The sequence below is a fragment of the Ovis aries genome, chromosome 2 (genome assembly GCF_016772045.2).
Source record: "Ovis aries strain OAR_USU_Benz2616 breed Rambouillet chromosome 2, ARS-UI_Ramb_v3.0, whole genome shotgun sequence".
Taxonomy (NCBI): Eukaryota; Metazoa; Chordata; class Mammalia; order Artiodactyla; family Bovidae; genus Ovis; species Ovis aries.
Window position 1 is genome coordinate 249,734,582 of NC_056055.1, and position 21,345 is coordinate 249,755,926.

Genomic DNA, 21,345 nt, shown 5'->3' on the forward strand with positions numbered 1-21,345 from the left:
GCGGAGCGCAGCCCTGGGAACCGGCTTTATTTGCGTTGAAAGCCTCTGGCTGGGAGTCACACAGCACCCAGAGGGCACCTGCGCCTGCCCTTGCTGACAGAGGGCGCCAGGCTCTTCATCTGTGAGTCGGATGCTTCCTTGCAGTACCCACCACACGGCAGCTGTCTTCTGTCTCACGTCCTGGGCGCCCAGGGTGGGGTTTGTCCCTCAGAACATGTGGCACTTGTCCCACGAGGATGGGACATGGCGACCGTGGGGTCCTCGCCAGTGCTAGGCCAGCTGCCTGCCTTGCCGAGGAGTTGAGCTGGGCTGGAGGGGAGGGGTGTGTTGGCGCAGAGGACACAGGCAGGGTCTCTGCCCTGCTTCCTTCGCGGGGGTAGCCGAGTGGCTCTGTTTCATCCTGCCAGGCTGGCTCACTTTGGGGCCGGAGGGTTTGTCAGGTTGGAAATTGCTTTCTTCAACTAGAACAGAGACCAGAGGGGGGAGAGTGCAGAAGAGCCTGCAGGTGGAGGCTGCAGTGCGGTCCGCCTCCCCTAAGGGCTGATTCTGGGGTGAGTTTTAGAGCCAGTGCCTCTCTACTGCAGAGGTAGGATCACTGAGGCCCAGAGGTAATGGCAGGGCTGGCCAGCGGCCACAAGAGAAGGTAGGCGCAGCTGGACCGAGTGGCCGGCTCCTCTGGGCCAGAAGTGAGGCTCGTCAAGCCCCATGGGGCCCTCCCCATGTGACAGCGGTTACTGGTGCCCGCCCCCACGGCTGCTCAAGCTTGGCTGCTCCCCTTTGTTTCACCCTCGGGGCTACGGTACCTCCACCCAAGACACGAAGCCCACAGCTCTGCCCTGAGACGTCACAAAGAGGGACTGAAGATTCAACAGCTCGAAGAGGTTGTGTGCCTGCAGGAGGGGGGTTAGGAAACGCTGGAGGACAGGCTCCCACCCCAGTTTCTTCTCAGCCTGTGAGTCCTGCGCAGAGATGAAGGCCCTGGCCAGCCTCTGTCCTGGGGTGCTGTCCCCGCTCCCCCTGCCCGCCCTGCTGTTTTTGAGCCGCTTCCGAGCCTGGAAGGCTGGGCAGTTGGGATGGGCCTGCAATGTCCACTATGACCACCAGGGGCCCCCAGAGTCCACACAAGGGACCAGTGGGCCTTGCCACTCAGGACCATCCAGCATCAGCCGTGGACAGGGCGGTGGGGCCCCCTTTAGGCCCCCGCCCGCTCCGTCCCTCCACGGCCCATGTGCCAGGCTCTGGGCTTGCAGCGGGGAGGAACCAGCAGTCAGAGTGATTAATTTGCCCAAGATCACACAGGCAGAATGTGGGAGACCTGGCACTGAAACCCACGTGTGCCTTGATGAAAGACAAGCTTTTAACCACTATTTCCGTCCATCCAGAGTCTTCGGCTTCCTAAGCTCTCCCTCTCCCCGAGTCTCTGTGTCCCAGCAGCCCTGGGACCGAGGGGTAGAGAGATGGGGACTGCATGCCCCTTCCACAACGAGGAGGTTAGAGGCAGGAGGAGCAGAGAGCCACACTGTGTGTTGAGGAACCCGAAGCTGAGTTTCCCTCTCAGGTTGCTCCCCTCTATCCCAGGACCCAGGTCTGCCCACAGCCCGAACTTCCCCCATTACCTGGTGCAAGGAGGTCTCCGGAGACAGCTTCAGGGTCACTGGCTCTACAGGGCACCCCTCAGCCAAGATGTCCTGGAGGCACCGCTGCAGATGGGGGAAGGGTTATGGGGGCCTGGGCTAGCCCCCCTCCTGGGCTGCCCCTCTCAAACCACAGGTGATCAGCTGGCCACTCCCGAAAACCCTCCTGACTCCCCATCCCCTCCTGACCCCTCGCAAGAGTGCTCACCTGCTGTCCTGGAGCCAGGGAGGGCGGCTCAGCTTGGAGGGCCTGCACCAGCTGTGCTCTTCGCACGGTGCCCATCAGGATCTGGGACTCTGGACAGGCAGAGAGGGAGATGGAAAGAGCCATGTTGTGAAAAAGGAACTTCTGTTTCCTGGGCTTCTGTGATGCGCCAAGAGCTGTGCTGGGTGTCCTCGTGACTCTCAGGAACCTGCAGCAACCTGTGAGTCAGGAACTACTATCGCCCATTTTACAGAAGAGGAGACTGAGGCTCAGGGGCACACAGAGGTTAGTTGTCTCGCCCAAGGTCACTCAGCTTCTGAGGGCAGCTGGGCAAGGATGCCAGGGGGCCGGGAGGTCACTTGCCCACCCTGAAATGCCCCATGTGGGGAGGCCTCACGCAGGAGCAGTCTGGGACACCTCCGTGAAGACAGCTGTGCCCTGGGGCTGGGCTTTGCCTCTCATTTCCCAGGGAGGGCGTGAGTGCAAAGGCCACCTTGTTCCTGTGGGGGAGGGGCCACAAGCTTTCAGGGCGTCACTGGAGTTTGCAAGCATTCCATTTCAAAGGATAGCCTGACATTCTGGCCATTTGCCAGTAAAAGAAAAACTTCACAACTGGATGTACACATGTTCCCCCTTTAAAAGCAAAGCTGTTTCTTGGGTGAGCAGCTGGGGCACACAGCCTGGGCCTGGTGGCTCTAAGGGTAGATTTGGAGTTGGTCTTGGCCACCACTTCTGTCTTTTTTCCAGGGAGTGAAGCTTAGTGGGGAGACATTTTCTAATGGGGTGTCTGGCATGTTCTATGGGACAATGCTATAAGTATCCCACTTTGAGTGGGAAGAAGGGCCTGGCGTTTGGCATGAGAGCCTCTGACAACTCTGTCCTCCCTGTTTTCCAGCTGAGGCAGCTACAGCTCATAGAGCTTAAGGGGTCTGTCTATAGTTCTGCTGCTCGTAATAGCTTCACACTTCTTGGGTTCGGGATGTGGACGGCACATATGGCTGTGCAGGCTGCTCAGTGCCCAAGAAACCTGCTCACAGGACAAGTGGGGACCACAGTCCAGCCTTGCTATGCTCGCCCAGGGCGCACCTTTGTTCATTTATACAAAGGGGACATATGGGCTGGCGGAGGCCCTGAGTGGACATGGCTGTCCCCTCCCTAACCCCCTGCTCATCTTTCCCACTCACACTGTCCTTGTCCGAGAGGGCAATGATGTTCCAGCTAGGCCCTCCCTTAAGATTCAGCTTACGAGTCTTTTAACAAGGGCCCCCATCCATTTTTCTGTGAAAAGATGTCTTTCTGATGGTGCCAGGAAGGTACTGAGGAAGGTACTTCAGTTCGGGAAGGCTGGGCGAGGAGGCTGAGGGAGGAGCCTCCTGGGAGGAAGGTGTCCTCCCACCACTCTGCCCCTCCTCCCCAAGCACACCGACCCTGATTTCTAGGACTCACAGAGTGCCTTGCCAGCCCCCTCTCATCTCTCATTCAAACATGTTGGGACGTCCCTGGTGGCCCAGTGGTTAAGATTTTGCCTCCAGTGCAGGGGTGTGTGTGTTCAATCCCTGGTCAGGGAGCGAAGGTTACACAAGCCTCATGGCCAAAACAAATGAACAAAACCCCCCAAAATAGAAGCGACGTCGGGACTTCCCTGGGGGCACAGTGCATAAGCATCCACCTGCCAGCACAGGAGACAGAGGCTACGTCTCTGGTCCGGGGAGATGCCACATGCCGCGGCGCAGCGAGCCCAGAGTGCCACAGCCCCCGAGGCCGAGTGCAGGGCCCGGGAGCCACAGCCCCTGAGGCCGAGTGCAGGGACCGGGAGCCACAGCCCCTGAGGCCGAGTGCCCGGGACCAGGAGTGCCCAGGACTGGGAGCCACAGCCCCTGAGGCCGAGTGCAGGGACCGGGAGCCACAGCCCCTGAGGCCGAGTGCAGGGACCGGGAGCCACAGCCCCTGAGGCCGAGTGCAGGGACCGGGAGCCACAGCCCCTGAGGCCGAGTGCAGGGACCGGGAGCCACAGCCCCTGAGGCCGAGTGCAGGGACCGGGAGCCACAGCCCCTGAGGCCGAGTGCAGGGACCGGGAGCCACAGCCCCTGAGGCCGAGTGCCCGGGACCAGGAGTGCCCAGGACTGGGAGCCACAGCCCCTGAGGCCGAGTGCAGGGACCGGGAGCCACAGCCCCTGAGGCCGAGTGCAGGGACCGGGAGCCACAGCCCCTGAGGCCGAGTGCAGGGACCGGGAGCCACAGCCCCTGAGGCCGAGTGCAGGGCCCGGGAGTGCCCAGGACTGGGAGCCACAGCCCCTGAGGCCGAGTGCCCGGGACCAGGAGTGCCCAGGACCGGGAGCCACAGCCCCTGAGGCCGAGTGCAGGGACCGGGAGCCACAGCCCCTGAGGCCGAGTGCAGGGACCGGGAGCCACAGCCCCTGAGGCCGAGTGCAGGGACCGGGAGCCACAGCCCCTGAGGCCGAGTGCAGGGACCGGGAGCCACAGCCCCTGAGGCCGAGTGCCCGGGACTGGGAGTGCCCGGGACCAGGAGCCACAGCCCCTGAGGCCGAGTGCCCGGGACCAGGAGTGCCCAGGACCGGGAGCCACAGCCCCTGAGCCCGAGTGCTGCAGCTGCTGAGGCCCTCGAGCCCTAGGGCCCTTGCCAAAAATAAATAGATAATTTTTAAAAACCCAGAAGCAATATTGTAACAAATTCAAGAATGACTTTACATGAAAAAAAGAAAAAAAGGAACCTTTAAAAGAAAAGGACTGCAAGGTCAAAAAAATATCAATAAATAAACATATCAAGCACCCCAAGGTGGGATGGTTATTATCTTCATTTTACCGATGAGGAAAAAGTCTCAGAGAGGTGAAGTGACTTGCCCCAGGTCACACAGTTGCAGAGCCTGGGTCTGGATTCAGGTTCCTGACAGGTCCAAGGCCCTGCTCACCCTTTCCTGAGTCTGACTCTCCCAGGTGCAAGAGGGAGCAGATGGAAGCCCCTTCCCCGTTCACACCCTGCTTCCTGTTGGGCACCTGTGCTCGCCACCAGGGGATACTCGGCCGCATCTGTGGAGGCCACGACCTTGACCACCTCCTCCCGCGGCGTGTCCTTGGCCAGCGTGGTGATGGCTCGGCTCATGAAGTGCTGCACCGTCACCCGGTGAGAGCTGCGGGCGGAGGAGTGCTCCCGTCAGGCCCTGGAGCAGTGCGTCCTCCAGACCTGGGGCAAGCCTGGGGGCCCTGGTGAGCTCCGCTGGTTCTCCTGTGCAGGCCAGGACTAGGGGATTCCTAGGAGGAACAGTTCCTCACATCCCAGGTTGGGAAGAGCCTGGGGAACGACTCTTCTATGGCCTGGCTCTGGATTCCCAGCCCCCAGACCTCTATCTCCCCAAGACCAGCTCCAGCTTCATCAGAAGCCATCCCTAGAGAATTTCATTTGAAGAAAAGCTTTACAGCATAAAGGGGGAAAGAAACTTCAAAGTTTGAAAATGACTGGAGTAACCACCCCCATTTAACAGATGGGGAAACAGTCTGGAGAAGGCGGCAGCTCGCTCATCTTTGAGTTCGGCCTTGGACCCAGGAGCCTCAGAGGCTCTCCGTCCTGCTTCGCTGGGGACAGAGGCTGCTCGACCCTGTGTGGTCGAGCGAGGACCTCAAAGCCTGCTCCCATTCTAGTATTCCAGCCCCACCTCCAGCTCCCAAGGCCCCAGTGAGGACCGCAGGGCAGGAGCAGGGGGATGGCTGTGCGGCCTGGATCAAGACACGGCACCTCTCGAGTCCCAGCATCTGTCCTCCTGTTGTGAAGAGACTGATGACCAGGAAGACACTGAGGCTCGGGGGGCCGAGGACTCATGCGAGGCCACGTGGGGAGCTGGAGAGCACGCAGACTGGAGAGCCGCGAGTGCCAGCCCCTCCCACACTCACCCAGCAGCGGGTTCAGCCCACCCGGACACCGTCGCCTCGGGCCAATCTGAGCAGGCACCGCTCACCTGATTTTCCGGCCCCGGATCCACGGAAGGTATGGCAGCTTCTTGACGATGATGGTGCCGTCGTAGAAGGAGGGCTGGCAGCTCTGGGCGACGGCGTTGGCAGCCAGCACTGCCATCAGCACGGGCAGCGCGTGCACGATCTGACCAGTCATCTCAAAGGCCAGCAGCGCGGTGGAGATGCTGTGGGTCACGGCCCCCGAGAACGCAGCAGCCCCTGCAAGCCAGGGAGGGGGGCACAGCCAGGGAGCATGGTTCAGGCTAGGAGACAGCTTCGTGCAGAGGGCAAGGCTGCTGTGAGGATGGCCATGGGCTTGGCTGGGAATTGTCCAGAGGCTACAACTGGCTACTATTGGAAATGCCTCAAGCCTGGGCTTGGTGAGGTAGAGAGCAGTAAGGGGGGAGAGGGGGCATCAGGGCCCAGAGAGAAGCTAGAAAGAGCAGTGGGGGCTTAGAGGAGGGGTCCGGGGAGGGGCGGGGCTCATGGGAAGCTACTGACCTCCCGATGCCCTGCAGAACTGCTAGCTGATTCTCCAGGTCCAGCCCAGACCCACGATGCGCGCCCACCCAGTGAGAACCCGGCCCACTCACCTGCCAGTGCGTACCCCCCAGGCATGATGGGGTTGGTGACTCCTCCGGCCACGATGCCCTCGGGGAAGGCCACAGAAAGGGCCTCTCCTAAGAGGCGCCCAATGGCAGCTCCTGGCCACAGGCGTTAGTGTGAGGGTGGGGGCCAGGCTGACCTGCTTCCCAGAGCCCTCCCCACCTGGGGACCAGTATCAGCACCATACTTGGGAGGCAAGTGGATGAGCAGCCACGGCCCTGTCCCGGTACCCTGAGCCTCTCAGACCCTCGACACCCAGACTCACCGAAGATAAATATGGGCATGAAGTACCCGGCGGGCATGGGGATAGTGGTGGCCAGAATCAGCATCCAGAACTGCGGGGAGAACGGGGCGGGGTAGTGGGGGTGGAGGTTAGAGGGGGCAGAGGAGGGACCAGCTGGGGCGGGGAGTTTCCCTGGAGGAGGAGGAGGCCAAGGCGCACACCCATCACCAGCGTCCAGTGTGAGCGAAAGTGTGAGCTGGGGAAGGACCTCCACCCTGGCAGCATGCCTACTGTGTGCCTGGCACTGCACCACAGCCTCTCCTTTCTTCCCTCCCAACCTTCTATGATGTAGGCCCAGTGAGGACCCCATTTTAAAGATGAGGAAAGCAAGGCTCAGAGAGTTTAAGCAACTTGCCAGGGACAACACAGCGGGCAGAGGTCAGGACAGGGGGTCTGGGGGACGCTGCAGGCCCCGAGCTGCGCGCATGTCATGGGGAGGCGCCCAGCCCACCCAGGCTCTGTGCACACCCCTGGGGGCCCACCTTCATAACGAGGAAGAAAGCGAGGGTCCCGAAGACGGTGAACTGTGGGTGGTACCATTCGAACCACAGGTTCTGGGGGTCGGGCTCCACGGGCCAGGTCGGGGACGCGTTCCGGGTCAGCAGCGCCCAGGAGTTATCGTCGAGCAGGGAGTCCAGATACTCCTTCATGGACAGCTGGAGGGGAGGGGGTCAGAGCTCTGCCCAAGGGCCGGGCAGCAGTGCCCCCACCCCTCCCTGGCTCAAGCCCTCCTCGGCCACTTTCTGCTGGGGGGACTCCTCCTTTGCTGCAGGAGCTGCTCTGTGCTAAGTCGCTCAGTAGTGTCCGACTCTGTGCGACCCCGTGGACTGCAGCCCGCCAGGCTCCTCTGTCCATGGGGTTCTCCAGGCTCTAATACCGGAGTGGGTTGCCACGCCCTCCTCCAGGGGATCTTCCTGAGCCAGGGATCAAACCCAGCCCTCCCACACTGCAGGCGGATTCTTTGCCATCTGAGCCTCGCAGGGAATTGCCGTGGCCTCACGTGAAAAGCACCACACGGCCCTCCTCTTCTGGGTGTTGAGGGGACTCAGGGAGATGGCGGACACAAAGCAGACAGTGATGGGTGGCTCCCCCCCGGCCCCTTACCCGAGACGCCATGAAGCGGCCCACGCCAGGGGGGTAGGTGATGGAGGCGAGGACCAAAGCCGCCAGCGCTGAGTACAGAGGCTTGCTGTGGGGGGTGGGTGGGGGTCAGCGCCAGGCCACCCATCCACTCCCCTCACCCCACCCCACGGGCAGCCCTGCCAGTCTGGGGGTGACGCTGAGGCAGGAATGGGGGGAGGGAGCAGGAGCAGGGCTCTGATCTGGGGGCCACCCCACACCACCGGGTGACCGGAGGTGGCAATATAGGAGAGTTCAGGACAGAGGCCACTGTCCGCCGGGCAGGAGGGACCGGAGTGGAACCGGCCTGGCAGAGGAGGGCTGTCTGAAACGGCAATGCCAGGGCTCAGACTAGGTTGGGAGAACAGGGCTCAGTGAGGTCCTGGGCTTCCAAGGCAGTGGGGTGGCAATTAGTGAGGGAGGGCTGGAATGTTGACGCTGGTGGCCGAGTAAGGGGGAGGCACGCCCTGCGGGGGCCTGCAGAGGGTGCTGGTGACCGGGGACGGAGGGTCTGGGGCATCACCCTGACGGGTCCTGGTCCCCACCCAGGGCCCACCTGGTGGCCATCAGTTTGGAGAGGACTGGATTTGTTTTGACAAAGCCGAGAAACTTTCGCTGGCAGAAGAGGTAAGCGCAGCTCGCCACGCCGCAGATGGCCCTGCAGGGGCGGGTGGTGAGTCCAGAGCCCCTCCTGGCCCCAGGGCAGCGGTGCAGGCGGGCGGCGCCCCCACTCACCCCAGCGCCACGAAAAAGAAGATTTCTGGCAGGTCGAAGGGGACATCCACCCGGAAACTGGTCTTGTAGAGGGAGGTGATGGTCTCTGGGGAGACAGAGAGTGGGGTCAGGGCCCAGCCCAGCCGGAGGCTCAGAATCAACGGCCGGAGAGGACCCCGGGCAGGTGTGGCCCCAGACGCCCTCTCCCTGCCGGCCTCCCTGACTGGCTTCACCCGCTTCTACCCCGGGGGCTCCCATCTGTCACGCCCAACACAGGTCAGTTCCTTCCGCACGCCTAGGAGTGGGGCAGTGGACGGGAGGGAGCGGGGCGGGAGGGGGAGAGATGGGAGGGGGCAGGGGGCAGGGGGCAGGGGCAGGGGCAGCGGCGCTCACCCTGCTCGCTGTTGAAGACCGCCAGCAGGCGGAACATGAAGGCCCCGCAGGTGGCCGCGAAGAAGCCCCTCCAGTAATCCCAGACCGAGAAGTGAGAGGACACGACCTCGATGCAGAACAGGACGCCTGGGGGCGACACGGGGCTGAGAGCCGGCCGTGCTGGGGCAGGGCCACCCGCTCCCGGTCCTGAGCTGAAGCCGAGGGCGGGCACGCGCGGCGGGGCCGGCGCCCCCATCCTCACCCCTGCGGGGGGGAGGGTGCCCGCCCCCGTTTCCCAGACGAGGAGCGAGGCTGAGAGCCGGGCTCCGCCGCTCGGGACGCGCAGGGGGGCCGCGTTTAAAGCCCAAGTCTGCCCAGGGGACCGCCGCGCGTCCTGGCGCCCACCCGCGCCGCCCCGCCACCCTGGGGACGGTCAGCGCTCCCGGGAAGACGGCGGGGAGGCCCGCGGCCGCCCCGTCTGCCCCCCAGGTCCCTGCGCTGGGCGGAGTGGCCGGGCCGGGCCGGGGGGCGTGGGGGCCGGGCGTGGGAGCCCGGGAGCCGTGGGGGTCCCGGGGGTGTGGGGGAGCCCGGGGGGTGTGGGGGTCCCGGGGGTGTGGGGGAGCCCGGGGGGCGGTGCGGGACCCGGGGGGTGTGGGGGTCCCGGGGGTGTGGGGGGGCCCGGGGGGTGTGGGGGAGCCCGGGGGGTGTGGGGGTCCCGGGGGTGTGGGGGAGCCCGGGGGGCGGTGCGGGACCCGGGGGGTGTGGGGGTCCCGGGGGTGTGGGGGAGCCCGGGGGGTGTGGGGGTCCCGGGGGTGTGGGGGAGCCCGGGGGGCGGCGCGGGACCCGGGCCGGGCGGGACCTCACCGCTGAAGGGCGCTGCGAACACCGAGGCCACGCCCACCGCCGCCGCGGCCACCAGCATTTCCTGAGGCCTGCTCTTGTTCTGGAGGGATCCAGAGTCCCTGGCTGAGAGCCAGCCCCGCCCGCCCCTCCCTCTCATTGCTCCCACGGAGGGGGTCCCCACGAGCCCCTTACCTCGGACTCCCCAGTGGCCTTGGCGCGCACCCGGCCCAGGTAGGCAGCGATCATTGCAGACAGGTGCACGAAGGGGCCCTGCCGGGCAGGTGTGGGCGCAGGGCTCCGGTCGGCCTTGATGGGAGCCCCAGCCCTGCTCTTCCCCTCCCCCTCCCTCGGTCCCAGAGCCCCTGCTCATCCAGGAACGGCGTGCCTCCCCCCCCCCCTCCACCCCACCTCCCAGGTTCCTGAGTCACACTCTGGGGACCTGGCCTGCCTCCACCCTCAGGCGGGCACTGGCCTGAGTTCCTGCTGACCCGGTCTCCGTGGGTGATGCAGAAAAGGCAGCGGGGGCTGTAGGCCAGCGGGGGGGAGTGGTGCCCTCTCACCCGTCCATACCACTTTGCCCAGGAAGATGGTGCTGCCGCTGGCCAGGGTACAGGTGAGGCCCACCACCTTGGCCCCAAAGTTCTTGATGTCCAGATAGTCCTCCAAGACCACGCCTGACAGGATGGTCTTCAGCTCCGGAATTCCAGAACCTTGGTGGGGTGGATGGACAGGGGGCGAGGGGAGGGACTACCTTCAGGTCAGCCCTTATCCCTTTACCCTGCGCAGGGTGTCCCATTCGGGTCTCGTCAGGTCCCCTAAACCCTGTCAGTGAGGGGTTGTAAACTCATCCTGCAGATGAGGGCTTCCCTGGGGGCTCCGACAATAAAGAATCCACGTGTAACCGGGAGACCTGGCTTCAATCCCTGGGTCGGGAAGACCCCCTGCAGAAGGGACAGGCTACGCACTCCAGTATTCTTGCCTGGAAAATTCCATGGACAGAGAAGCCTGGCGGGCTGCAGTCCACGGGGTCACAAACAGTCAAACATGACTGAGTGACTAACACTTTTCACTTTCTGCGGATGAGAAAGCTGAGGGTCAGAGAGGGGATGTGAACATCCACCTTCCTCCAGCTGGGCCTGCTGGACACCATTGCAGGATGGGGGCAGCCAGGAGGGACTCTCAGGCCTCGTCCCCCTGACGCACCCCTGCACCCCACTCTGCTGGCCGGGGCTGGAGGCAGAGCTGTGAGGCCTGGCAGAGACTCGCGCCTCCATGAGCCCCTCAGAGCAGAGCCAGCACTGACCCGAGAAGGCTCTGTCCTCTTCACTGTGTGACTTCGGGCAAGTGCCACGACTCTTCCGAGCCTGGCTTCTCTGCTGAGAAGTGAGGTTACTGCTTCCTGCCGTCCCCCAGCAGGACGTCTTTGGCCGGCAGTCACTGCCGGGCAAGGCACGCAGGTGGACGGTGTGGCGACTGGGCTTACCTCCCGAGAAGGGCGTGATGCTCTGAGAGAAGCCTGAAGAGAAGGAGACCAGGGCCACGGGGTACACGGTCCAGGAGAGATACCGGAGGAGGTGGCCGTCCCCGACCTCCCGGTACAGCCACTTGTGTGCTGGGGACAGCGGGGCGTAAGGGAGCCGTCCACAGGCTGCACAGCCCGCAGACACCCGCTTGCTGGCCAGAAAGTGCACCCCAGGGGCCACCCGCAGAGAGGTGGCCAGGGCCGCCCCCCGAGAGGAGGAGGAGCAGGACCCTGGCTCCCCATCCCCTGTGAGCGGCAGGCCCCCAGGAGGGGAGGAGCAGGACCCTGGCTCCCCGTCTCAGCGCTGCCGCTCCTTAGCTGAGTGGCATTGTGCGAGCTGGTCAGCATCGCTGAGCCTCTGTTTTCCCATCTGTCAAACGAGCTCTGATGGTAACTCCCTTACACGGTGATTGTAAGAAAGCCAGATGGGGTCAGAGCAACTTCCTGTCCCTCACTCCCCTCGCAGGGGGACCTCAGGGGGAGGGAGCCTGCGGAAGCACGGGGAGGGGCTGTTCTGTGCCTGGTGGTCTAGACGAGGCCCAGTAACCCCGGGTTACTGGGCTGAGACCGGGGCAGGGGGAGCAGCGGCAGCGGGCAGCGGTGGCATAAAGCTCAGGGAAAGGACGGTTTGGTCTCTCGTCACCGTGCAGACACGGAGTCTGAGGCCCAGGGAGGTGCCCAGGGTCACCCAGCATGCCAGGACCAGACCCAGTGCCCTCCCTGCCCCCGCTGCACCTGGCGGCTGCCCGCTCCCGCCTCCCCAGCATCCAGAGAGCGTGCCTGGAGGCCTGGCTCCTGAGCAGGCGGGTGTGTCGGGGTGGGGGGGGTTACCTCGGACCACACGCCCAACGGCGAAGCTCATGGTGAAGCTGATCAAGGCCATGAGCACCCCGAGGACCGTCAGGAAGTACCAGTCCTCACCCACGCGGAACAGCTTCTGCTTCAGCCAGTCCAGGCCACCTGGGGCAGGGGCAGCGGGTCAGAGCCCAGCGCCGAGGAAGGCAGGGAGGGAAGGTGCTGTGTGGGGCTGGGGTCGGGTGGGCCAGTCCTGGGGGCCTGGGAGGGGCTCTGCCTCACTTGTGGGACGGCAGGGTTTGTGACAAGTGGAGGTGGAAAGAACGCCGGCCTCTAGAGAGACTGCTCTGTCGTGCCAGGACCCGGGGGCCGTGTTCCCGAAAAGCAGAGAGCCAGCCGCGAGCATGTCTGACCCACAGACAGGCGGACAGACCCCCTCCCTCTGCCCCGTCACCCAGGAAATGCTGGACCTGGGGAAGGAGGGGCCTCTCCCAGGCTCCAAGGCGAGTGGGGAGGCGGGCTGGGCAGGGTGCTGTCGTGAGGGGACTCCCACAGGGGGTCGGGGGTGGGGAGCCCAGCTCTCACCTCGGATGCCTCGGCGGACGCGGGGACATGGGCCCCAGAGCTCCCGGAGAGTCACAGGGTTCCCCGAGGAGCCCTCACGAAGCCCCACCAGCTCCTCCATCGGCCCCTGAGGGAGTGCACAGGCAGACGGATGGACCCTGGTGGGCGGCTCCAAGGCCCTTCCCCTCCCTGCCACTGGGCCCTTCCCATCTCTGCTTCCCGGATGGGAAGGAAAGGAGGCGTTTTCAGGAGCAGACACAGCTCTGATGTGCCTTCATTCCTGAGGGGGTCCCTGAGGCTGCGCGGGTGCGTGTTAACATTCGGGGTGGGGCTGGGGGCTTAGAGCGGCCCCTTCCATGTCTAGCAGCTGGTTGGCCAAGGCCAGGCCCCCGGCTCTCTGGGAGCCATCACTCCACCTTCCCAGGACGCTTGGCTGTTACCGCTGCTCGGGGCAGCCTCCCCACCCCTCACTGTGGGGTCCCCAGGCCCATCCGTGAGCCCCCGCTCCCGCAGCTGAGGCTTGGGTCAAGAAAACCCCAGGTCCAGAGGGAGAGCCCCTGAGGGTCCAAAGGCGGCGCTGGCTCCCACCCCCAGCCTCCCACTGGCGCCCTGCGCTGGCCCCGGCAGGTTCCGTCCGAGTCCATCCTGGCGCTGTACCCCGTGGCCGCTCACCTCGCTCAGTCCGCTCTGCTGTGGCCCCAGCCAGCGCGCCTCTGACAGAGACGCCTTTGCTTGCAACTCAGGTGCACCTGGACAGGTGTGCATTCCACCAGTCAACACCCTGGCCCCCTCCTCCCCGCCCCTCCCCGCCGGGGTTCACCCTGGCCATTAAGAATGTCCTTGACAAACCGACTGGAACTGCCCCGGCCAGCCGAGCAGTGCAGGCCAGAGCCGCGGGAGGGGCCAGGGCGGGAGCTCCCCAACCTGCCAGAGCCACGCAGAGGCAGGGGGCATCCTCCCGAGCTGCAGGCTGGTCAGAGGGCCTGGGAGGGGGACGCTCGTGGCGCAACAGGACAGCTAGGGTCATCTGCAGGGGCTGAAGCCAGAGCTGCAGACTCGCAGAGCTGGGCAGGGAGGGATTTGGAGGATCAGAGAAGAGAGAGTGGAAAGGCCCACCCAAACGGTGATGCTGTCCCTGACCGACAGGGCTGCTGGGAGGAGGAGCTTGATGCACCCGCTCCACGCTCTGCTGGGGCAGGATAAAGTCTGTGGCCTTTACCCAGAAGCCTCAAGCACAACCACTGCCCCTGGGTGCTATGGTGGGAGAGGCAGTTTCGCAGACTGGGGGGTCTGGACGTGAGGATCTAGTCCAGGCTCCTCCCCCCGCCCCAACTCCCTGTTCCTGCTCCAGCCTGTCGGCCCCCTGCCCCCAGCGCTGAGTGAAGCAGGTTATCAAGGCAGGATCTTGGAGAGGTGTCCAGGCTTGGGAGCCAGGCAAACCAGGGTGGAACTCTGGGCTTTGTCCCTCGGCCTCTGTGACCCTGGGCAAGCGCCCTTGCCTCTCCGAGGCTCCATTTCTTTGAAATGGGCTGACACCTCTCAGCTGCCTGGGTTTCCCTGAGCACTCACTAACTTGGAGGAGGGTCGAGCACAGCGTCCGCACACGGCAAAGATGCAGTAATAATGAACGGAGCATCGGAGAGGCGCCCTCGCTCATCTGCGATCACAAAGCCGACGCCAAGCCCAGGCTCCGACGCGGCGGCTCCTCTGCCCAGAGCCCTGCAGCTCCTGTGGCTTAATCACTCGGGATGAGGGTTTAGGCAGAGAGCAGAGGGTCTCTGCCCGATGCTGCTTTGTGAAGACTTGGGCTGAGATCTGGGACACTCCTGCCCTCTTCCAGACAGCACCCCCTTTCTGAAAATCACGATGGTCTTTCAGTGATTTAAACTCCTGAGGCCCTGAGCCGCCCTCTGCCCCTAGACGTCAGGCCAAGTCAATCCAAGCTAGGCACGCGCGTGTGCTGTGAGGGGTGGGGTGGGGGCTCACTGCTTTGCACGGACTGGGGCCCACCGTTGATCGGCTGCTCCAACCTGTGTGTAGTGACAGCGTCACCGGCCGCCCTGTTGACACCCCAAACCCGCATCTCCGGTCTCAGGCAGGCTCGGCTGGCCAGCCAGCAGCGCACGGCCACACCTCGTCCCCAGCCCTGCGAGCATCGGGAACCTGGGGAGAGGGCGGCGGGCGGACACTGTGCCCGCGGCGAGTCCCCCCAGAGCCAGGCCCCGCATTGCAGCCCCCGGCGTCTCCTGCTTCTGCGTCAGGCCGTGGGGGCGGAGGGCAGGCTTGATGCCAGGACAGCTCTGTCACGGCTAACTGGTCCTTCACCGCTCGGAGCCTCGGTTTCCTCTTCTGTCCCGTGAGGGCTTCCGTGGGGCTCAGGCTGCGAAGAGCCCACCTGCAACACAGGGAGCCCAGGCTGTATCCCCGGGTCGGGAGGGCCCCCTGGAGGGAAGGGCGACCCCCACACCAGTATTCCCGCCTGGAGAATCCCAGGGGCGGAGGAGCCTGGTGGGCCACAACCCACGGGGTCACAAGGAGTAGGACGCGACTGAGCGACTGACGCGTCACTTCTCCCAACGAGGGGAGCGCGAGCGCCGTGGGGCAGGGCCCCGTCTCTACCTGTTCATCACAGTTACGGGTCCCCCAGAACCCCGACAGTGCCTGGCACAGAGCAGCTGTTCAGCAGCTGCCTGCTGAGCCGTGAGTGGTTTCCAAACGTTGGCCTGTGGGCTGGTTGAGCAGGGAGCTGACGGGAGCAGATTCCCATCAGAATCTCTGGGTATGTGGGAAGAGTCTGTGTTTGTTAAAAGTTCCTCCAGGAGGCTGAGGTGCCCTGGCAGGTCTGGGATTGAAGACACTGCATCATCTCTGAAGCCCCTTCTGTCCCTAGGATCTGAAGGGAGAGACAGGCGCAGAGACAGGGGAATGGCCTTAATGAACTTTCAGGGTCCCTCCTGGCCTCTGAAGCCAGTAGATCCAGTGTCTGTATGGGTGACACCTTGGGGACGGGGGAGGGGGAGGCACGGGGGGCGGGGGTGGGTAATGGGAGCTGACGTCCAGGAGCAGTGACTCAGGCCTCCGCACCATGACCGTGTGTCTGCATTTAGCCACAGGCTCTTGTTTCCTGGCGGGCGGGAGGCAGACCTCTGGGCCCCCCAGCCCCACCCCTACCGTCCCTCCATCTCACCTCTGTGCTGGTGACTTCCTGGCAGCCCTGCTGGAAGCCCCTCTTTGGGGTGGGGTGACCCAGCCAGGCAGGAATCTCCACTGGAGAGACAGACCCCTCTGTTCCAGCCGCCACCCTGACCCCACTGCATGGACCACGAGCTCCAGTCATCACCCTGTAGCTGGACCCCCACCACACGCACACCAAGGAAGAGGCTGTGCGGGAGCCAGGCAAGAGAGGAATGGTCTCCATGTTCAGGAGCCCTGTTCTGATGGGGCAAACAGGTGACCACCTGCCCCAGGGAGCTGCCAGTCTGAGAGGGGACGGGACACTGGAAGCCCAAGTCACACCCTGTGCCGGGGTGGGCAAGGCCAGCTGGTACAGCAGGCACCTGGGCAGGACGTTCTGTGTGGGCTGCAGCAGTCAGAGAGGCCGCCACAGGGAGGAGGAACCAGAGCTGGTCTGGGCATGGGGGGAGCCAGCCTGGGGCCCCAGGCTCCCAGGTCACTTCTCTGGCTTCACTCCCTGATGCCGCATGACGTCAGGCCAGGCTCCGCGGATCTGTGTGTGGGCAGGGGCCTCTTGGGGGGTTCTGGGCCAGCCTGTCTCCTTACACGGAAGTTCAGGGTGCCCTGGCTTCCTGGGGGGTTTGGGTCAGATACCTCCAGTTTCAGATCCCGGCCCCGCCACTTTCCAGGTGCAAGCCCCAAGCTCTCTGTGAGGCCCTGTTTCTCCATCTGTAAAATGGGAACAACCTCTCCTTGCAGTGATCAAATGAGGCCACGCTGGAAAGCTCCCAGCCAGGAGCCTGGCCCAGCAGGTGCCTCAGAACTCAGAGCTAGAACGACCGTCTGGCCAAGCCTCGTTTACCCTGCTGCCTCCCCGGCCTCTCCTCTGAGCTGGAGGTCAGGCAGACACCTCCTGGGAACAGAACCTTCTATATCATTAAGGACCATTCCTGAATCATCTGCTCTCCTCCCCTGAGTCCAGACCCAACCCACTCTGCCTCAGCTTTCTCCTCTGGGTCTTGAAATGTTCCAGAGTTGGGGTGGTGAGAGGCAGGGAGACAAGCCTGACATCTGGGTTCCTTGGGGGGCTGGGATGGGAACAGCTGCACTTTCTATACCCGCCTCCAGGGCCGTCTCAGGCCTCCCAAGAGATGGCCGTGAACGTTATCTGTCCTGGCTGGGAAAGCCCTTGCCTCACACAGGGATCCTGTGGGTGGGGGTCCCCCATGCACCCCTGACCTTGCATCTCCTGACCTCCCCAGATCCCGGGCCTTGGGGCTCTGCCCTGATCCCTGGCACCAAGGGCTGAGAGAGAGAACCCTCTGCAAGAGGTCTGCAGTTTGATGGGGGAGGCACAGTTCTCCGACTGCTGGGGGAAGACAGACTTAGAGACAGGCATGCACAGCGTCCTGAGGCAGGCTGGGGTCTGAGTGGGGGGGGGGGGGTACAGCACAGGACCCCGCGCCGTTGCCACGGCAGCTCCGGGGCTGGAGTTATCAGCCTGGAATGCTGGGTGGTGAGCTCAGCCTCGCGGGCGCCCGCGCTGGACTGTCAGCAGGGCCGTCTCGCTGGAGAAGCTCCCCAGCCCCTCTGGGCCACGGAGAGGACTAAATTTAGCCGGTAGACAAGGGGCTGGCCCCGCGCCCGGGGCGGCCGGGCCTTATAAAGCGGCGGTGGCCGGGGCCCGGCAGCTCCCCAAGCCCGCTGCCCCCGTGCTGCCTGTCTGCCCAGCCCGCCGGCCGGGGCCTGCCGCTGCCCCGTGGATGAGCCACAGGACGTCCTCCACCTTCAGAGCGGAGCGGAGCTTCCATTCCTCCTCCTCCTCCTCCTCCTCCTCCTCCTCCTCCTCGGCCTCCCACAGTCTCCCGGCCCAGGACCCACCCATGGAGAAGGCCTTGAGCATGTTCTCCGAGGATTTTGGCAGCTTCATGCGGCCCCACTCAGAGCCCCTGGCCTTTCCAGGCAAGTGCTCAGGGCCCCGTGGGGAAGGGGGCCGCGCAGGGCGGGACCACCAGTTCCAGGGCACCACCCGCTGCCACCGCGCCTCCAGCGACAGGCGCTACCCCTGCAGCCCCGTGCGGCCTGACAGACAGATGTGGCCGGCACAGGCAGGCCTTCAGGAGACAGTGCTGGCCTGGGGTCAGCTCTGGTGCTGGGGTCTGTGGGGCCTGGGGCCAGGTCCTCTCTGGAGTCCTGAGAGCTGTGGGGCTCGGGGGAGGCATGCAGACCCTCCTGCAGGCCTGGGGTGGGTCCCTGCAGAGTGTCATACACGCACACCCCTCCCCCACAGCCTCTGCTGGGCAAGGCCCCGCCCCCTCAGTGCAGCAGGGATGGTTGAGGGGACAGTCAGGCTTGGGGTCTGCCCCTTCACCCTGCACCCGAGAGGGAGCCAGAAGCCTGGCCCTGGGGACAAGCCTGCTCTGTGCTCTGCCCACCCAGCACTCCCCACAGCCCGTGCTGGGGGGCCAGGCAACATCAAGACCCTGGGAGACGCCTATGAGTTTGCTGTGGACGTGAGCGACTTCTCACCTGAGGACATCATTGTCACCACCTCCAACAACCACATCGAGGTGCGGGCTGAGAAGGTGAGCCCGTCCCCCCGCCCCACTCCTGGGCTTCACACCCCTACGCTCTGCACAGGGGCTTCCTCCCATGTCCCATCCTGGGACCCTGCACCCCGACTGTGCTCCCTAACCCCCAAGACAAACAGGAGGCCTTGCTCCTGCGGCTGGTGGGCCACAGGACCCCTGTCACTGCCCCAGGTTCCCAGGTGCTTTCTTCAGGAACCAAGGGAGCCATGGGGAGGGGCGAGGGGCAGAGGGGTGCAGGAGGGGGCCCTCGGGAGGTGAGGTGAGAAAGGGAGCTGAGAGGAGGAGGACGGCCCTCCCCCTAGGCCTGTGGGTGGTGGGCACCCCATGCCCGGGGGCAGCCGGGGGAGGAGCTCTTGCCCCTGATGCCCCTCAAGGCCTTGTTTCTCCTAGACCCAGAGGCCCGGCTAGTGTCTCATCTCGGGACCCTGAACTGGGCTCAAGGCTGGGCAGAGCCCTGCAGGTCAGGCCTCACACCCTCCAAACCCCACGCTGCCTCCACCCATAGGTTCTCAGGGTCAAGAGGCTTGCACCCTGGAGGTGGCTGTGGCTGAACGGGGAATGCCCCTTAGAGGAGAGGGGCTGCTCAGGGCCGCCTCTGATCCCCGAGGCCCGGCTTCCTCCTTTGAGCCTAGAGGGCCCCCATCAGGGAGCCAGGCCCTGTGGATGCTAGGACCAGCGGGCAGCACGTGCCCGCCCTGCCCCCGCCAGTGACTCAGCCGCCCGGCTCCAATGGACAGTGTGTGCTGGTGGCGTCAGGGGACGCTGCCAGCAGCTGACGGACACCCATGCGCGGGAATTCGAGCGCAGGGACCCGGAAACACCCCTCCTCCTCTGAGCGCCTCCACCAAGCCCCGCCCTCCTCCGGGCGGCTGGGGTCCTTTGAGCTCCTCTGTGCGCGTCCTCGCTAGGCGCTCAGCCCGTGGGCACCACTGCCCTGGGGCAGCTCCGACGCCAGGCCCTCGCACCTGAGAGCAGGGCCCAGGGCGTGTGGGGCCCAGCTAGGGCGGGAGCAGGGAGCAGGCGGGGGGCGGGGGGGGCGGTGCAGCCCGCCCTGACCCTTCGCCCCTTCTGCAGCTGGCAGCCGACGGCACCGTCATGAACACCTTTGCTCACAAGTGCCAGCTGCCTGAGGACGTGGACCCCACGTCGGTGACCTCGGCCCTGCGGGAGGACGGCAGCCTCACCATCCGGGCCCGGCGCCAGCCCCCCACGGAGCACGTGCAGCAGACCTTCCGCACGGAGATCAAGATCTGAGGCCGCGCCTGCCGCGCCCCCAGCTGCCCCGCGCCGTGTTCTCCCCACTGGCCAGCCAGAGTGGCTCTCCTGACCCCTCGTGACAGCGCTGGGGACATCTCAGCCCAGGTTCCGGGCCCTGACACCCCACCCCACCCCAGACCTCAGGTGGGCCATCCCCACCCCCAAATGAGGGCTTCTGCTCTACCCAGGGCAGGCCGGGGACCCCCGCCTCCCTCGTGGCCCCCAGACTGCAGATGCGGCCTTAATCCAGAACAAAGGGTTTGGGATGGGAACAGGCGATCCCAGAGAACCCGGTTTGGAGAAGGGGCTTGGGACAGGCAATCTGGACAAATAATCTGCAGGACAGACAGACAGACATATTCTTTCATCTTTGGAGTTTCTGCAGGGCAGGGGAACTGGACACCCGGGACCCCCTTGGCCAAGGGGAGCAGGAGGGCGGAGGGAGATCGCTGGCAGAGGTGCCCAGAAAACCAAACTGCCCAGGCACAGAGAGGCCAGGAGACAGCCCTGATGGTCCGCTTCCCCGCGGCTGCTCTCCAAGGCCGAGCCCGCTGCCAGGCTGCCCGCCCACAAGGTGCCCCATCCAGCCCACTGCCCCCGGGCAGGGCCACGTTGTGTCTGTATATAGACGGGGTTTTCCCAATACAGCTGGTTCGTGATAAACGGTGTGAGCCCTCTGTTGCCTGCTCATGCCTCCAGGGAAGGCTGGGCCGAGGGGCGGGGCTGACCCTTCCCCCTCCCACCCGGAGACCTGGGCTCCCAGGACTGTCTCCACTGCAGACGAGTACCCAACAAGAGGAAGTATGGATGGGGCTTGAGTCCTCAAGGTAGGATCCCAGCTTCCCGCCAACCTTCCCTTGTGGCCGTCCGCCTCCCCCATCCTCCCTATCTGTAATCTGTGAAATTATAGGCGTGGCGTGTGTGTATAGCACACACACACACATGCCTGGTTACCCTTGTCCTTCAAATACAAAGCGTTACCGTCGGTTGCAGCCGAGTTCAGAACATTCTATTTTTCTTTCTCAATTTTTGGTCACACCCTGCAGCCTGTTGGGCCTTAGTCCCCTAAGCAGAGATTGAACCCTCACCCACTGCGTGGGAGGTGGAGCCTTAACCACTGCCACCAGGAAAGTCTCAGAACACTCTAAAATCAGGTGTACAATCTCCACTTGTATCAGTGGGGACAGAGTCTGAGCAGCTGAGCGGCCAGCTTGCCCATTGAAGGCTGGGTGTGGACCCAGGATGTCAGAAGCCTCTCTCCAACCACCCGAGCCCCTCCGCGCAGAGGGGAAAGCTCCCCATTCTGCCTTTCAGCCCTGCACTTGCCCCACAGCTTCCTGTTAGAGAATGCCCCACCCCAGTCCCTCCTCATCCCAGGCCCCGCCAAGGACCTCCTGCCAGCCTCCATTCTGGGGACCCCCAGCTGCCCCCCCCCCAACCTGGCGCAGCCTCCCACATTCACAGGCAGGGCTGGGGGTTGCAGCAGGGGGCCCTGGCTCTGTGAGGTGGCCTCAGGGGACAACAGGGGTGGGGGAGTCCTGGCGTTGTATCCTGAACACACAATAAACAGCAGAATCTCTGGCTCTGGAGGTCACCCGCCTGAGGTTTTCAAGCTTGGGGTAGGGCAGGGATGGAACGCTGGATAAGCAGCGTCTTTCCTAACACTGGGGGATGGGGTGGTAGCTCAGGTAAAGGTCAAG

At 64.3% G+C, this 21,345-nt stretch overlaps 2 protein-coding genes across 20 annotated transcripts in view; one reads left to right on the plus strand and one right to left on the minus strand.

The window, feature by feature from the left end:
• Positions 1–21,345, minus strand: part of LOC101111082 (chloride channel protein ClC-Ka) — a 27,253-nt gene continuing 5,908 nt past the window's right edge. For 2 of the 19 annotated variants that reach the window (XM_042244801.2, XM_042244805.2), the window contains exons 2-23: positions 16,452–16,526; positions 13,548–15,018; positions 13,296–13,372; positions 12,645–12,750; positions 12,096–12,224; positions 11,046–11,354; positions 10,313–10,452; positions 9,935–10,012; positions 9,764–9,842; positions 8,921–9,046; positions 8,549–8,633; positions 8,370–8,471; positions 7,799–7,883; positions 7,177–7,350; positions 6,677–6,746; positions 6,399–6,509; positions 5,811–6,024; positions 4,855–4,988; positions 1,843–1,931; positions 1,617–1,700; positions 804–890; positions 1–461 (exon numbers count right to left, since the gene is read on the minus strand). In XM_042244801.2, coding sequence (XP_042100735.1) covers positions 414–461; positions 804–890; positions 1,617–1,700; positions 1,843–1,931; positions 4,855–4,988; positions 5,811–6,024; positions 6,399–6,509; positions 6,677–6,746; positions 7,177–7,350; positions 7,799–7,883; positions 8,370–8,471; positions 8,549–8,633; positions 8,921–9,046; positions 9,764–9,842; positions 9,935–10,012; positions 10,313–10,452; positions 11,046–11,354; positions 12,096–12,224; positions 12,645–12,750; positions 13,296–13,372; positions 13,548–13,650 — 2,430 coding nt within the window. In that variant the 5' untranslated portion in view covers positions 13,651–15,018; positions 16,452–16,526 and the 3' untranslated portion in view covers positions 1–413. Of the gene's footprint in view, positions 462–803; positions 891–1,611; positions 1,701–1,842; positions 1,932–4,835; positions 4,989–5,810; positions 6,025–6,398; positions 6,510–6,676; positions 6,747–7,176; positions 7,351–7,798; positions 7,884–8,369; positions 8,472–8,548; positions 8,634–8,920; positions 9,047–9,763; positions 9,843–9,934; positions 10,013–10,302; positions 10,776–11,045; positions 11,355–12,095; positions 12,225–12,644; positions 12,751–13,295; positions 13,373–13,547; positions 16,527–21,345 lie in introns of those variants that run through there. The other 17 variants (XM_060411532.1, XM_060411533.1, XM_042244804.2 and 14 more) reach the window with 16 other exon arrangements.
• Positions 17,487–21,228, plus strand: HSPB7 (heat shock protein family B (small) member 7). Its single transcript, XM_027965694.2, has 3 exons — positions 17,487–17,759; positions 18,237–18,382; positions 19,463–21,228. Exons 1-3 carry the CDS (start codon positions 17,561–17,563, stop codon positions 19,640–19,642), a joined length of 525 nt encoding a protein of 174 aa, XP_027821495.2. The 5' UTR covers positions 17,487–17,560; the 3' UTR covers positions 19,643–21,228.

What these genes read in the sequence shown, in the direction of transcription:
- HSPB7 (XM_027965694.2), top strand. Translation starts at nt 17,561, where the DNA reads ATGAGCCACAGGACGTCCTCCACCTTCAGAGCGGAGCGGAGCTTCCAT. An exon ending in AGAGCCCCTGGCCTTTCCAG is followed by an intron (nt 17,760 to 18,236) that starts GCAAGTGCTCAG and finishes CTGCCCACCCAG; the next exon opens with CACTCCCCACAGCCCGTGCT. An exon ending in TCGAGGTGCGGGCTGAGAAG is followed by an intron (nt 18,383 to 19,462) that starts GTGAGCCCGTCC and finishes CCCCTTCTGCAG; the next exon opens with CTGGCAGCCGACGGCACCGT.